This window comes from Dromaius novaehollandiae, chromosome 12 (genome assembly GCF_036370855.1).
Source record: "Dromaius novaehollandiae isolate bDroNov1 chromosome 12, bDroNov1.hap1, whole genome shotgun sequence".
Taxonomy (NCBI): Eukaryota; Metazoa; Chordata; class Aves; order Casuariiformes; family Dromaiidae; genus Dromaius; species Dromaius novaehollandiae.
The window spans coordinates 19,815,975-19,830,473 of record NC_088109.1 but is presented as its reverse complement, the minus strand read 5'-3'; the positions used below and the strand labels follow the sequence as shown (position 1 = coordinate 19,830,473).

Here is a 14,499-nt window from a genome sequence, read left to right as displayed (position 1 = left end):
GTTTGGCTCTTCTTTTTTGCTTGCTTGTTTTCACACAGCTATCGTCAGGTTATCTCCACTCAGCTGTGTTTCCAGACCTCTCTGGTTGCCGTGTGTGTTTTGCGCTTTTTGGATATGGTTCATTCCTTTCATTAAAAAGATGCCGATTATATTTTGCTTTATTGCTGCACACGCTGCCAAAAAACCCCTCCTTCCCCTTCAGGTCCACGAGCTCCTCTCCGTGCCAGCTGTGGAGGGCTGCACAGCGTGGCATAAATACACACCGATGATGGTTACGAAATTGAAAACTGCAGCCTCCAGTGCTTGCTCAACAAGAAAGCCTGGTTTTGCATTCTGTTCCTTAAGTGCTGGGTACTGGTGTCCTCGGCTATTTGATCACATCATTGGCCCTTCTGAGTGCGTGCTGAAATACTGGAATACTTCCTCCACAGCTTTAGATTTGGAAAGCCAAATATAGAGTGGGAGAAAGTGAGGGGAATTAGAAAGGAGAAATGAGTACGTGGGGTGAATCTAAATCCAAACTGTGGTACTTACTGCACCTCCTTATCAAATACCACGCGTGCCTTACCAGCAGGACGAGGCTGCAGTGAGCACCGTGCTGCTGCCTGGTCCGTTGGCTTCTTTTGCGGTTGTTGCGAACGATGGCTCAGCATCAAAATCAGGCTGTTGCCCAAGTTCAAGCAACCCTGGAAACCATGCGCAATTGCTTCTGTTAAGGTCACAAGTTAATGAAATGTAAAAGACATGTCTAATAATTGCACTCTAATGAAAGCATGAGCAACCATCCTTGCACATCTGATATCCAAATCATGCCCCATATGCCTAATACATATGTTTACGGTACAACATTCACACCTCTTGACTCGCCTACATAGGTGCTTTCCAGACTTAAGTATGCATGTAAAAATGAATGGTGTCTCCAATTCACCACACAAATCACTAAATTAGATGCACAGGCAGCTTCTACTGCTTCACAAGAGCTTTCTCTAATGGATATTTTGTATTGCACCAGTCATTTTTAATAACTGAAAATGTTCTTAGGAAAGTTTGAGAGTTTTCCAAGCCTGGATTACAGCTTGAGCCTGCAAGGTGTCGAATTCATTGGATTTGACTCAGCAAAGCATTTCTGGAGCTAATCACAACCTTAAAAGTACACAGGTGTATTGCTCTGCTTTGCTGCATTGCTTGGGGAGTTGCCGTGACCTGAACTTTGAACCTGTGTGATAGAAATGGTGCCATAATCTTAAGGACAGTACATGAGCCTGTTAAAAGCAGGTTAAAGAGGTAGTTGCTTAACATTAAAAGACTTCTGAAAGTGTAAAGAATGCATTATTCAATGCAGCATCTTTTGCCATCAGGGACAGACTAATAAAGGTGCATCTTTTCCAGATGATTTTCATAGCTAGCTAAACAAAAAGCCTTTTTATTAAAAATGTTACCTGCATTAACAGAGTTTTATGATCTGAAAAGCTTGTTTTGGATTTCTGCTAAAAGGAGAGCCTAAGCATCAGCTCCTGCAGCAAGAACAGCTGAGGATCTGGGTCATTGTTCCTAGAATTAATTGATAAGACCTGATGGGAAGAAACGAAAATAAACCTGTCAGATCCTTGCCAGATCCTTCTCAGCTACTTTCAGAGTTGTTATGGTGCCGTGGAACTGGGACTGTGACTCAGGCTGGCCCAAGTCCTATTGAAGAAGCATTTGGAGAGCTTTGCATTGATTTAATTTGTCTTTGAACTGTGCGCCAGGACTAGATTAGCATAGAATGGAGACTCTTTTCAGCAGCTTGTCAGCTGCAGAATTGCGATTGCATTTTGCTGCAGATGACCTGCTTTGTGTTGTTTGAAGGAGCAGTATCTTGAGGGGCTGTGCATTGGCTAATAATTGAAATAGAAGCAGAGCACAGCCCTGATCTCTGGTTTGGGATGGCCTTAATTAAACAGATAGAGTCTAAAAGCAGGCAGGCAGTCACTGAAGCAGCAGTTGCCACCACTGTGGCAGCCCTTTAGCTACTGACATCCCCGATTGCTATTGACAACCCAACTTCCAGCAAGGAATTGTATTGCAGAGAGACATTCCTCAACAATTGAGACTGTCTGTTTGGGTTCAAAACCAAGTATTTCTGTGTCATTATGATGGCGCTTCTTCAGTCATTCCTTTCTCCACAGCAATGGCAATGACAGCTCCCTTACATGACCACATCTACAATTATTAAAAGCATTAAGAAATATTTAGCTCTTCTACTAAAAGATCAAGGTTCACTCAGAGATTACAGCACAATGTATCTTATTAAATGGGCTCAATTTCTGGCCCAGCATTTAGTGACTGTCAGGCAACAGCCTGCTGGTTTTGCTCTGGGAACTCCCTCAGCCAGCCCTGGTCATCCCAAGGCATGTTGTCTAGGATTGCTTGCGTAGGCTCTTCCCACAGCCAGCAGGAAGCAAGGAATACCACCAGGACCTGCCCCTTCCCGTCCTGGGTGGGTGGGATGGAGGGACCTCTGGCAGCTCCTCTCTCTCCCCAGATTCCTAGCCGGGACTGTCCATCCACAAACCATCCAGGGTTTTAGAGCCCAAGGTCTTTTATTGCTGCAGGAGAAGGATCCCAGACGGAAAGCAGGAACCCTGCAATAATTCACTTGCTTGTGTGAAGAATGAAGTATGTGCAGCCAGTGCGTGTGCAGTCGGTGCCAGAATACAGAGACCCCGAAGAGGAGAGGGGCTTACGAGTTCAGTGGCTTGATTCAGGGGCGATGCAGACGGCAGACTACCACACATGGGTCCCTGTTCAGCCACGGTCTTGAAGCTCTGTGGTAGGTCGTCTGAATCACTCCCCTTTCTCTTAAATATGGATATCACAGCCAAGGTTGAACACGTCGCTGTATCAAGCAATAAAACATCTCCCTTGAAGAAGAAGTGATTTTGGCTGTAACTTCAGGCAGACACAACACATGAGGGAAAGCCAATTTTAATCTCAGGGAACTCTGTCCATCCATTTGCACAAGCTGTGGAGCAAGCTCCCTCGGAGTGGAGGCAGCAAGAAATCACTGACGCTGTCAGAGAAACTGTGTGGTAAGGAGTTCCTGGAAGTGGCTGTGGAGTAAAAGTCTATGACCAAGAGTCATATTACCGTGTGCATGGAGTCAGGGCTGGAAACCCTTCGAGGATAAATTACTTACCAAATAGAAGGGCAGCATTAACCTACTGATCACACCAGGCAAATGTCAATTCATTTCTTTTTTTTTTTTTTTAAAGAGCTTTATTAACTATATTAAAGCTTCCAGAAGGCATATTAGAGAAAGTTTGGGACCTTCCATCAATGTCTTTGTTACCGAACAGCCATAGATCTATTTGACAGCAATAGAGAATGTTAAAAACACAGCAACAAAATCCCAAATCTCTTGAATGGATTTTGTTTTTTCAGAGAAAATGCAAGATACTACATAAGGATAAAATTCAAGTCCTACTGAAGTCAATGACTGAATGCCATTGCTCTTTAGTGGAATGAAGGATTTAAATGAAAAGAATTTGTACAAGGAGATACAAGTGAGCGGGGGATACCTTTGCTCGGCAGACAGGCTCTCAGCTCCCCTGCCCCGCTGCCAGTGACTCCCTTCGTGTCGGGGGCCGAGGCGCCCGGCTAGGGGCAATGGATCCCGTTGCAGCTGTAGCATGCCTAAAGATTATTCACCGACACGCTGATGCCTGTAGTTGCTCTGTGCTTCAGTTCTTCGTTTGTACAATTAACTAATAATAATAGCCCTTACTGTGCTGTTAAAAGAAAGAAAAACCACGGTAAAAACTGTAAGGCACTCCGATACTGGATAATACGGACTATCTAGCCTCTCTGGGTAAGTTTTAAAGAATTTTGCACGGTTCGAATGCTGCTCAAAGTTTAAGCAGTGCTGCATAGCGCTGCCCTCTCGTGATCTGCCCTTCTCGGACAAAGGGACGGGAAGGACTCCTGTAGCACGCAGGCCCTGTGCCGGCCCCCTGCAGAACGCCACCTTTTTGGAGGCATTTTGCTAAATGCAGAGGTCCCTGGTCAAGCCAGGGCGAGCGACCCCAAGTCAGCGCCTGCTAGCACATGCTCTTCACAAGGACGGGCTGCCTGGCTGCCACTTCATGCACAGACACGCACTGCCCTCCTTTGGTTCAAGCAGCTCTAGCTCATTTTGCATTTAAGTCGAGCATAAGATTGATTTTACATTTCCATGGGACAGAGATGTAAGTCACAGTGCAGCCACCAGTGGAAGGCAGCACCAAATCCTGGGATAGCTCTGACGCTGCAGTCCAACCTGCTGAAGACAAGAGAGGCTTTCGATTGTGTCTATGGGCACCAGGGAGTACAAGTGTTTTGACTGCATCATGAGATGATCCAGCCATCACAGTGCTTAATGCACAGCCCATTCAAGCTGCGGGAAGGGCTCTGCACTGACTCTGATGGCCATCGGCCTATTCACCGAATAGACCTGTAGTACCGGGAATAAGACTGGAGCATGCGTTACACTCCCATTCAACCTATGGGAGATACATAAGAAAAATGGTGCAGGACTTTTGGTATATGAATGGATACCACACTGTGTCCCAGCACTTTATGAGCAACTAGACTTGTTTCTGTCCTAGTCTTCTCCTAAGACAACGAAGAGGATGCACATGGCAGAGCATAAGGCAGAATTTGAAAAACTAGTGTGATTTCACAGCTAGAGTCAACTTAAGCAACTCAGAAGTGATTCCTGTTCAGTCCATTAGAACAGGTTTAAACTTCATTTGTGCCGTTCACTTCCGTCTTTAGTCCTTCTCGTTCATCTCTCAAAGGTTCCAGCTCAGGCCCATCCTGTAGGGTTTCTTTTTTCCAGTTACTTCTACCTTCATTTTCTGTCCTTACAATTTTAGGATCCTCTTCTTTTGCCTTTCTTTCCTTCTCCTCTTTGGCAAGCATACGATAATTATAGTAATTCATGATGAATAGGAACGTTCCTGCCAGGACCATCACAGCTCCACATTTAATGAACATATATTTATAGTCCCCAAAGGTATCAATAAGAGTTCCTGTAAAACATACATTAAAAAAAGAAATTTAGAGACAAAGGCAAGAATATTGCGTTTGCAGTTCCTAAATATAAAGGAACATTCTTGTGGCGTTAGGATAAAATAAGACATTCTTTATACTTCTGATCTGTTCAGGTCCAATCCTGCAAATGCTTCACACATGCTCCACTCTACAGCCTGCAGGTAGCTCCATTAATGTCAATGGTACCATCAATAATTTGTACAGTTAGGCAGAAGGGGATGGAGAACCTACATCGTGATCTCTGGATTTTTCAGACACATCTATTTTTCCATGCAGAAACAAAAACCCACGGTTGCTTAGCTCACACACAGTCTTTCTATTGACTTCAGCAATCACCCGATCAGGTAAATGACATCCATCCAACTCGGTAGTCCTGAGGCTCCCAACAAAAGTGGCAGCTTTCAGGAAGACCTCTGTGAGGTGGACATCTTGCCACTGCGCCTCATCTCAGACTACTAACTAAGACCCACCAATTTATTTTACTACGGGTCATGCACCAGCATCAGAGGTACTCAGCTTTTGGTCACGGCTCCCCTTTCTGCATTTAAACCTGTGACCTGAAGATGAAAGGGCACTGCATGGAACTGGAAAACATTAGTTCCAGGGAAAGCAAAGATGATGCTGTCAACGTCAGATAATTTCAGTGCCAAGACAAATGTGACAGGTTCCTCTCAAAGGTTAATGCCTCAGCTACAGAGTTACAGAGTAATTGAAGGGAGATGGCTTAATTGAAATGTCAGTGTTCTCCATTATGTCAGAATGTAATGCAAACTTTATTGGGATTATGATCCTGAGTATTAATTCCCATTTACCGGAGTAACATGGACCATTCTTAACATCCCAGATGCTAATTAAAGCAAGACCTACTTCTAACCCGGCCTTCATAGTACAGATACCCCGTACCCTGCTTTAAAATGGCCCATCATTCATTACCTCCCTGACTTCCTGGAATATGCTCTCCTCCTTAAAAAGAGGGATCTTTAATTACTTCCTGACTGACTCTTAATGCTGAAAATCTGATGATTAATTATCCCACCACATACTCACACTAACAAGGGATTTTATGGCTACTAAATAGATTTACTGATTGCAAAAATAACTATTTTAACTGGTTTTGGTCAACAGTTCTTCTTGAATCATTCCTACATGTCTTGGTACACTATTTTCAATGCACTGTGTTTTTCATGCTACTCATGAAACATCAACCAAATGCTAATTGCAACAATTCTTCCTTTTCTGCTAATCAGGATGACCTAGAGGTCTCCTAAATAGGTTTCAACAAGAGTTTTAATGAGTAGAGTATTGGAAAATTCAACAGTAGGATAGTCTCGCCTCTTTTCCTTTGAGAATAAGATAAAGTCATAAAACACACTGGGAACAATTTACTTAGTTCATTAAAGCAGAACCCTGCAGTAGGTTATTAAAATGCCAAAGAACCAATAAATTTGCTGCTTATTAAAATGGTGGGGAAAACCCTACAAAACTAATATTACTGAGTATTACACAGAACTGTTTTAGCCTCATTAGCAGTCTTTGGTCATTAACTTAATCTTCCACACAGAAAATTATATAACTTGGAAAATGGTCATTTTTAAATCATATTTTCTTCTGTTTGTCATTAATTAAATAATGAATCTCTAAGAAAACAAGAGGATACAGCTGCCTGTGTCACACTCTATGCACTACATGGTAATACAAAGAATTAAATGGCTCTGCAGATGTGTCACACTGAATAAGAAGCTTAGCCAGCTCTCAAATTTTGAATCCAGGAAATGGATTTATCCTGCTTTCCGTCTGTGCCGTCTTCAAACTTACTTGGAAATGTTGTCCCCTTTAAAAGAATTAGCAGAGTTTAACTTTTATATAGCCAAACATATATAGAACACACAACCTAGTTAAGTATTTTAGCTGTACAGCATACATAAAGGCGACCGGTTAACAAACCTGTGATTCTAGCTTGCATACGGGTGAAATGCAAATTTGCACAGAGAGGATGATATCTGTACACTGACAGGATGTCACCTGCAAACTCATTTAATTCATAGCCAAGACAGATTAGGTTTGACTCTACTAGAGCCAAATCCTGGATTCAAATATTGTGTCTTCCAGACATAGCGCATTCTTCATAGAAAAAGAAGAACTGAACACGTGCTATAGAGGGAAACAAGACGAAGCTCTTAAAATCACAGGAGCTCACTGCACCACTTATCTTCAGATGCCTGTAGGCATTGCTGGAGGGTTTAATATTGTCAGCATGGACCTTTGAGGGTCTCTGGCTCCTGCACACTTTCCCTGAGCGTCCCTTGGGGCGCTACAGCCATGCGTAGAGACTGCAGTGAAACGAACTGCAGTCTGCAAGCTGGTCCCAGCTCTCTCGAAGCCAAGAAATAGCAGTGGCTAGTAAACGTAACAGAGCACAGTGAGACCCAGGACGACAGTCACAAGGGCCTAGCACCAAAAAGGATGCTCAGCACACAGCGATAGCAGAAGACCAGGCTGTTTTCAGCATCTCTCTAAACACAGACCATGAGACAAACAAAGGATGTACTTTCACAGGTGAGGAAATACTCTACAAGAAAAAGAACAGAGATCTCAGTCATTTTTATAATTGCTTTTTACTCTATTAAGTATTCTAATATGCTAAATTTTTCAATTAGTAAAAAAAATTCAAATGTGTTCAAAACAAATACTGTACCACCAAAAATAAACACGATTTATTTTTGGAACAGCCTCAAGTCTATCAGATGTGCTGAGATGACAGAAATCCATAAATGGAAATATTCAAGAATTACCTTCACTGTAAACTATTGAAACCAAAATTAAAATATTTACATATGATTGCTGGATCCAGCATAGCCTGAGACAAATAGCAAATATTAATTAAGACCCTGGGCTTGAGTCAAGAAAACGATTTCATAGTGCTTTACTGAGCTTAAATTACGGTGAACTCCAGCCTTTTGCAACAGGCTTTCCAGGAGAAATCGCCTGAAGTGCAAGTTCCTTTATGAGTGCTGGTCCCATTGTGCAAGTTCAGTTTAAGTGTTTGAAAGGATCAGGGAATAAAATCCTCCTTCTGCACCCAGATCACCCCCCCAAACTGTAGACTTCAGTTGGAGTACTACACAGAAAGGAGTAAAGGAGAAATGCAGGAGCAGAAATCTAGGATCTGCATGCTCCATCTAATTACTAATGGAAAAAAAGGGTGGGAAGCAGAGAAAACACATTCAGAATCACTTGTTACAAACTGTGCTTGCAAGGGGACAAATATAGGCCCTTTGAGCGAGGAACATCATCCCCGTGGAATTACAGGAGGAAACACACTCACCTCCAATCGGCGGCCCAAGTAGGATCGTGCAGCACTCCGCAATGGTGACCAGGCCAACAGCGCTCGTGAACCGGGCAGCTCCCACGAGGTCCATGAGCGTCTCAAAAAGCATGGCACAGACCATGCCGAAGGCCAAGCCGAAGAAGATGGAGTAAACGACAAGCCCCGTGTAGCCTGAAGCCAGGGGGCACAACAGGTGGCAGGTGCCGTTGAAAGCAATAGAAAAGCTGAAAAAATACTGAATCTTTGGCCTCACCCACTTGCTGTTCGCAATGATGCCGGTGGTAGGCCTGGCGATCATGTCCACGATGGCAAGAATCGAAAGGAGGAAAGCAGCTGAATATTCATCAATGCCAATGTGCTTTGCATATGGCGCCAGAAAAACGATGGGGGCAAAAAACCCCAGGAACATGAGCACGTTTCCAATCAGGTAAATCAAGAACCCTCTGTGCTTAAAGAGGGAAAAATCAAGGTATTGATTGATTTTTTCACAACAGTCCTTTTCTTCTTCCTCCTCTGTTCTGGTCTCCGCAGGAGCATATGTGGGATTGCTCATTTCCATGGACATCCTACTGACCTCTTCTTTCGGAGCCTCCTTCCCTTTCTCAGTCGTCTGGTTTTTGACCGACCGTTTGGCCGCCCCAATAGGCCTGAAGAGAGCTCCTGCCACACAGCAGTTTAATAAAATTGCCCCAAGAATTAAAAAGCTGCCCCTCCAGCCAAAATTGTCAAAAAGGAACTGGTTGAGAGGAGCCAGGGTACAAAGCATCACGGGGCTCCCTGCCATAGCAAGGCCGTTTGCGATGGGTCTTCTTTTTAAAAAGTATTTCCCTATGATTATCACGGATGGCTGGAGGTTGAGAGCAAGGCCAAATCCTGAAATGGAGAAAAACAGCTGAGATACCAAAAGGAAGATCTGAGACTCTTTTATCCTCAGCTCGCTGTTTTAGGTAAATTCGTGGAGAACTGGTCCACTGACGGCTCTTCAACACAATAGCCTAGATGGAAACTTTGCACAAGATATCCCTAAACTTCTGGCTGCTGAATTTGGGGAACCAGCCCCCAGAAAAGTGCTTTGGGTCACAGAACATCCCTTTCTTTCGGGCTGCAAATCTTGTGGGTGGCAAACCCCACCTCCAAGAGTTTGCTTTGTACTAAATGGAAACTCCACCCTTAACAAATGCTGGAGGGCACGCAGACCTCCCCCAAAACGCAGCCTCAGCTGTCTCTTCCACTACTGATGTGGTGACGTGAGCAACGCAGATCTAATGCAAAAAATTAAGAGGTCTGCAAGTACATAGCAAAATAGCTACTGAAGATGCTAATTAAACAGGACCCTAGAGTGTTTCTTTTAATTAAAATTTATTTTTCTTGCATTTAGATATATAAATGGTATTATAAATCTACACTGCTAATACGGTCAACTAGCTTTTCTTGCACAGGTGAAATCTGAAAGAGCTACCAAATGCTGTGGCAGTCTGAAATTTCTGGGGCTCTGTTGCAGAACACTAGTAAGTAATTTCTCTTCTCAAAATTTCTGTGTGCTGCATTTCCTTAAAAAGTTAAATTATCAGAACTTTGTCAAAATGACATTTAAAAATCATGCCACATATTTTCCGCCCTATCATCTAGGAAAGAATGAGCCACATTGGAACAAAGCAGAAATGTAATCCTTGAAGTGATTATACCAGAGAACATGAATCCTGAAAATAGGGTCATGCAGATTTTTTCTTGTTCATTAGTCTATATAATTAGTTTGTTTAACTGTGCAGTACATAATTAGGCGTATTGCTTTACAGAAGAGAATTTAGAAAGGTCAAGGTCCTCAAAATTAATTAAAGAACACTATCGTTAGTAGCTGATATAATAGAATCCAACTGATGCAGCAGAATTCAACTAATGTTGGCTGGCTTAAGTTTGAATGTTTTTACAAAATTATGTCTTCTGCCAAATCTAGGATTTGTTTATTAAAAATGACTCAGAAGTTTAAAACACTAAAAAGAAATTGAAAAAGCAGGACATATCAGTATTGTCTTGGTAGGAGGAGACACATCCTTAGCATAAATTTTTTCTTCTAGAAAAAAATCCACGTTTGGTATGGCATATCTTTGGGAAGTACAGACTATACATCACACATAAGGGGCCAAATTGATCCCTGTGAAGAGGGCCAACCTGGGAACTACAGAGGCAAAATACAGCATTAGTTAGAGAACAGCTTTGCCAGCTCTCAGAGATAGGAATTAGTTTCACCTGAGAAGATGCAATACAGTGGATTAGAGTTTGCTTTAACTCCATATTTCCCAGGGTGTTAGGTTAGCGCAGGAACTGGAAATTCATTTTCACAAAATCATTTTTGGTAGGGATCTACCACATGCAGTGGCCAAAAGAGCCCCTCAGAGGAGAATGAAAATTAGATTGGCTGCCAGCTACCCACTTAACCAATAATCAACTAGAATCTCTTATTAAGTGAACATTAATTTGCAAGTCAGACATATCTAATTTAATATTACCTCATGCTCTTCCCATTAATTAAATTTGGAGAGTTTCAAATTGACTGACTGGATTTTCAATTTACTTTAAGCTTTTGGCTGACTTCAGATGGAAATATTTATATGCATTTTATTCCAGTTTGCAGGAACTATAGCAGCATTCCCATGACTGAAATTGATCCTCAAAAAAACCCATTTTCTCCCCAAAGAATGACAGAGAGGCCCATTCCTGGTGCCATATGAACAGAAGTAAGTCTGTGCCGGGGGAGCATCTTTCCCTATGTTGAATACATCTCCCTCATTACCAGAAGTTGGAAATAAGTGGTGCTACAGTACTGTGTTGAGTAGCTACTGATACTGTTCTTCTTTTTGCAGCAAGGGAAGAGCCCACCAGCTACTTAGAGCGCTCAACATTGAGAGCCCAGGCAAAGCCTTCAGCCTCTTTCGTCAACATGCTTCATCCTCAATCCCTTTTTATTTTATAGTGGTCTTAATGATTGAACTAAACTCTGACCAGTTGTTATCGGCTTCCATTTAGCTTTGAAATTTGCTGCTTCTGTCTCAGACATCAAGACGGACCCGCGTGCCTGAAAGCCTGTCTCACGCATCCGAGCCGGCAGTCATCCAGGACACCAGCTTGGAAACCCCATTTCTTCTTCAGAGTGCTATAGGGAAACAAACCATCGCTGCGGAAGAGAACCTGGCTGCTACAGCACATGGAAAAGAAAGTGTCCCCAGCAGCCCATCCCCGCCACCCAGGACAGCATTGCTTCAGACCTGCCTCTGACAGCAGAGCCGGGCCCCTGATCTGCATACAAATGGAAAAGACATAATCACGAAAGCAGTTGAGATTGCTGTGTCTAATCCCTCCACTGTAAACAGATACTTCCTGCTCTGCTCCTCTGAAGAGATTTCGATTAATATGCCAAAGGCGCAGGACTGCAGCAGAGACCTCCTCGTACCAACTATCTTGTTTTTATCTCCATCCCTGAGAATTACACGAGTGTGGTCTTTTACGCCAGTGTGTTTCCTTTTCAGGCTGCTAAGAGGGAGGCTAGAAAAAGTATGATGTTTACAGGTTGCTTTTATATTCATTGCAAATTGCTTTTACAAAAGTCTCTCTCCTCTTACAGTAATGCCGTCTCAGCCGTGTGATCAGCAGGCAGCTTTATATAATTGTCCTTGAATGCTTCCATGTTAGACCTGAGCAGGAAAAACACTTCAGGCGTAATTAGAAGCATCAACCATGTTAGCTGAATTAGAAGTGTCTCCCTCTCTTTGTCCAATTAATATTCCCCGGTACACACGCCATGCTCGGAGGTGATGGGTTATTAGCTAAGACTCCATCCATACAGATGTGGTCATCCAACATGCAAGAGGGAAAGAGGTCCACAAATAAAAACATGCTTTGCTCTGAGGAAGCATCACAGCATTGGTGACAAGGGGGACGCGGAGGCAGCTTTCCCCTGGGCTCTCCGGCACTGCCAGAAGGGTTACGCTTGTGTTCATCATGCATAACTTGCATTACCGGCTCTCTGGGATGGGCAGCAGGACCGGATTTGCACAGACATTCAGGAATCAAAGAGTGGCAGCATCCTCAGAAACCCAAGGCCCACTAGGGTTAGGTAAGTCCTTTCTTAGGCACTAAATTGCCCTTGAAAATAGGACCTGGTGTCTTCCCACAGCTTTAGGGAGCACCTGGAACAGTCAAAACTTGTTTGGAGCCTTTGCATGATACAAACAGCATGATTTTTTGTCTCCGTGAGGAGCCGCTTTGTTTCACAGTTATCCCTACAGCAAGTGCTGTGCCTCCAAGCCAGTTGGCTGGTGTGGACCAGTGCGGATGTACACTACCAGTAGACTTCACTCCACACAACTGGGACAACTGCCTCACTCCTTCAAAAAGGCCGTTAGCCATGTCTGAGCCTTTCTGCTCCCCAACATGCATATATTACTAGCAAAGGATTTATGTTTTCCATGTGCTACCTACTGTTTGACAACTTGCTAAGGGACCGTTGTTTAGAAGGGAATGCTGCAGGCCCAGGCATTGGCAGCTTACTTTTGAATCTATCCATGGGAGGCATTGGTGATTTTTATTTCTTGCGGCTTTGTTTCTGGAATCTCTTTCAAGGAATCTGCCAGATTTATTCATTCAATAATAACAGTTTCAACTAACTACAGTGGCTCTCTGTAGAAAGAAAAGGGCGCAGCGGAAGGAATCCTCCATGGGGATGTCTTTGCCACTGTGCAGATTTAATAAAGCAATGTTGGTGTAAGAGAACAGGGTGACAAACTTTCTGTCCCAGCTTACTTTGCTGGCAGCCAGCTTTATTGATTTTAAATGTTGAGCTTGTACTTTTCATGTTCAGATAGCACCAATACCCAATGCAGCTGCAGTGACAGGGAGAACACCTGGCAACCGAGAAAGCCAATTTTGAACTCATTGTGTCATCTTTTGGGGCAGATATTGTAGTTGCACTGGAAGAAACATTGGCAGTACCTGAGCCAAAATAATCAGAATTATTGTAAGCATTCAGCTTACAATTAAGCACCAATACTCACACAGACAGAGGACTCCAATCCATCTACCTTTGAAAGCAATGACCCAGCACCTGTAGACTTTAAAGGTGATAGACCGAGCCTACACCTTCTCCTGTTAGAGTTTCCAATATGGAAATACATATTGCAACACAGAATTTCAATAAGGAAATAGAGGGGTTTTTTGATAGGGAAAAAAATGAATAGCTACATTTCAGGAAAATATTCCACATTTCAAACACACTTTAGTGGTTATTTTTTTCAGATAAAGAACCTCCTAATGTCACAAACAGGCAAACAGCAAAAAAAACCCCAAACAAACAAACAAACAAAAAAACAACCAACCCACACTGAAATCTCATCTGCACTTCATATATCTCACAGACAGAATATATGGACATACATAGTCCTATAGAGTCACTGGTGCTTTCTTCTCAGTCGTAGAGAACTCCTATCTGCCCAGGGCAGAGTGCAGCAGGGCCAAGGGCACTAACGACCACCCTCACCACTACCACTCATCTGCAAAGAGCATATCCCATGCTAAACTCTCCCCCACGATGTTTAGCAAGGAATATGGAGTTTAGCAAGAAATATGCTCTTTGCTAAAGCTCAGCTGGAGCAGTTAGCAAGCAAAGGTCCTTATCCCACCAGCATTTTAAATGTGCACATCTCCTGTCCTGCCTGGGCTCCCCCATTGCCTTCGCCCAAGGAAAGGTGTCAGAGCAGTTGGAAGTGAGCCTCAAGCGCAGGGAAAAGGAGATGCTTTCTTCTTACCTGTAATGAAGCCCACACAGATGTAGAGCTGCAGGATACTGGTGCAGAAGGCGGCTGAGACCATCCCTATGCCACAGAGCAGGCCTCCGAACATAACCACGGGTCGGCTGCCATAGCGGTTTACTAAAATACTGCTTATAGGACCTGGGGAAAGAGTGTAGAAAACCCCAAATAATCTTTCAGGTAGGTATCCCCTGACAGAAAGGCATGTTTGATACAAGGCAAGTAAAACTCTGCAGTGTCAGCACCCTTCAACTGCTGCTAATGGCTTCTACAATGACTTCAGGAACAAAATGGAAA

At 43.3% G+C, this 14,499-nt stretch overlaps 1 protein-coding gene across 6 annotated transcripts in view; it reads right to left on the bottom strand.

The window, feature by feature from the left end:
* Nucleotides 1-3,270: 3,270 nt before the first annotated feature.
* LOC112989794 (monocarboxylate transporter 2-like) overlaps nt 3,271-14,499 on the bottom strand; it is a 45,307-nt gene continuing 34,078 nt past the window's right edge. For all 6 annotated transcript variants that reach the window (XM_064519175.1, XM_026111157.2, XM_026111148.2 and 3 more), the window contains 3 exons: nt 14,200-14,343; nt 8,399-9,274; nt 3,271-5,051 (listed from right to left, as the gene is read on the bottom strand). In XM_064519175.1, coding sequence (XP_064375245.1) covers nt 4,759-5,051; nt 8,399-9,274; nt 14,200-14,343 — 1,313 coding nt within the window. In that variant the 3' untranslated portion in view covers nt 3,271-4,758. The remainder of the gene's footprint in view (nt 5,052-8,398; nt 9,275-14,199; nt 14,344-14,499) is intronic.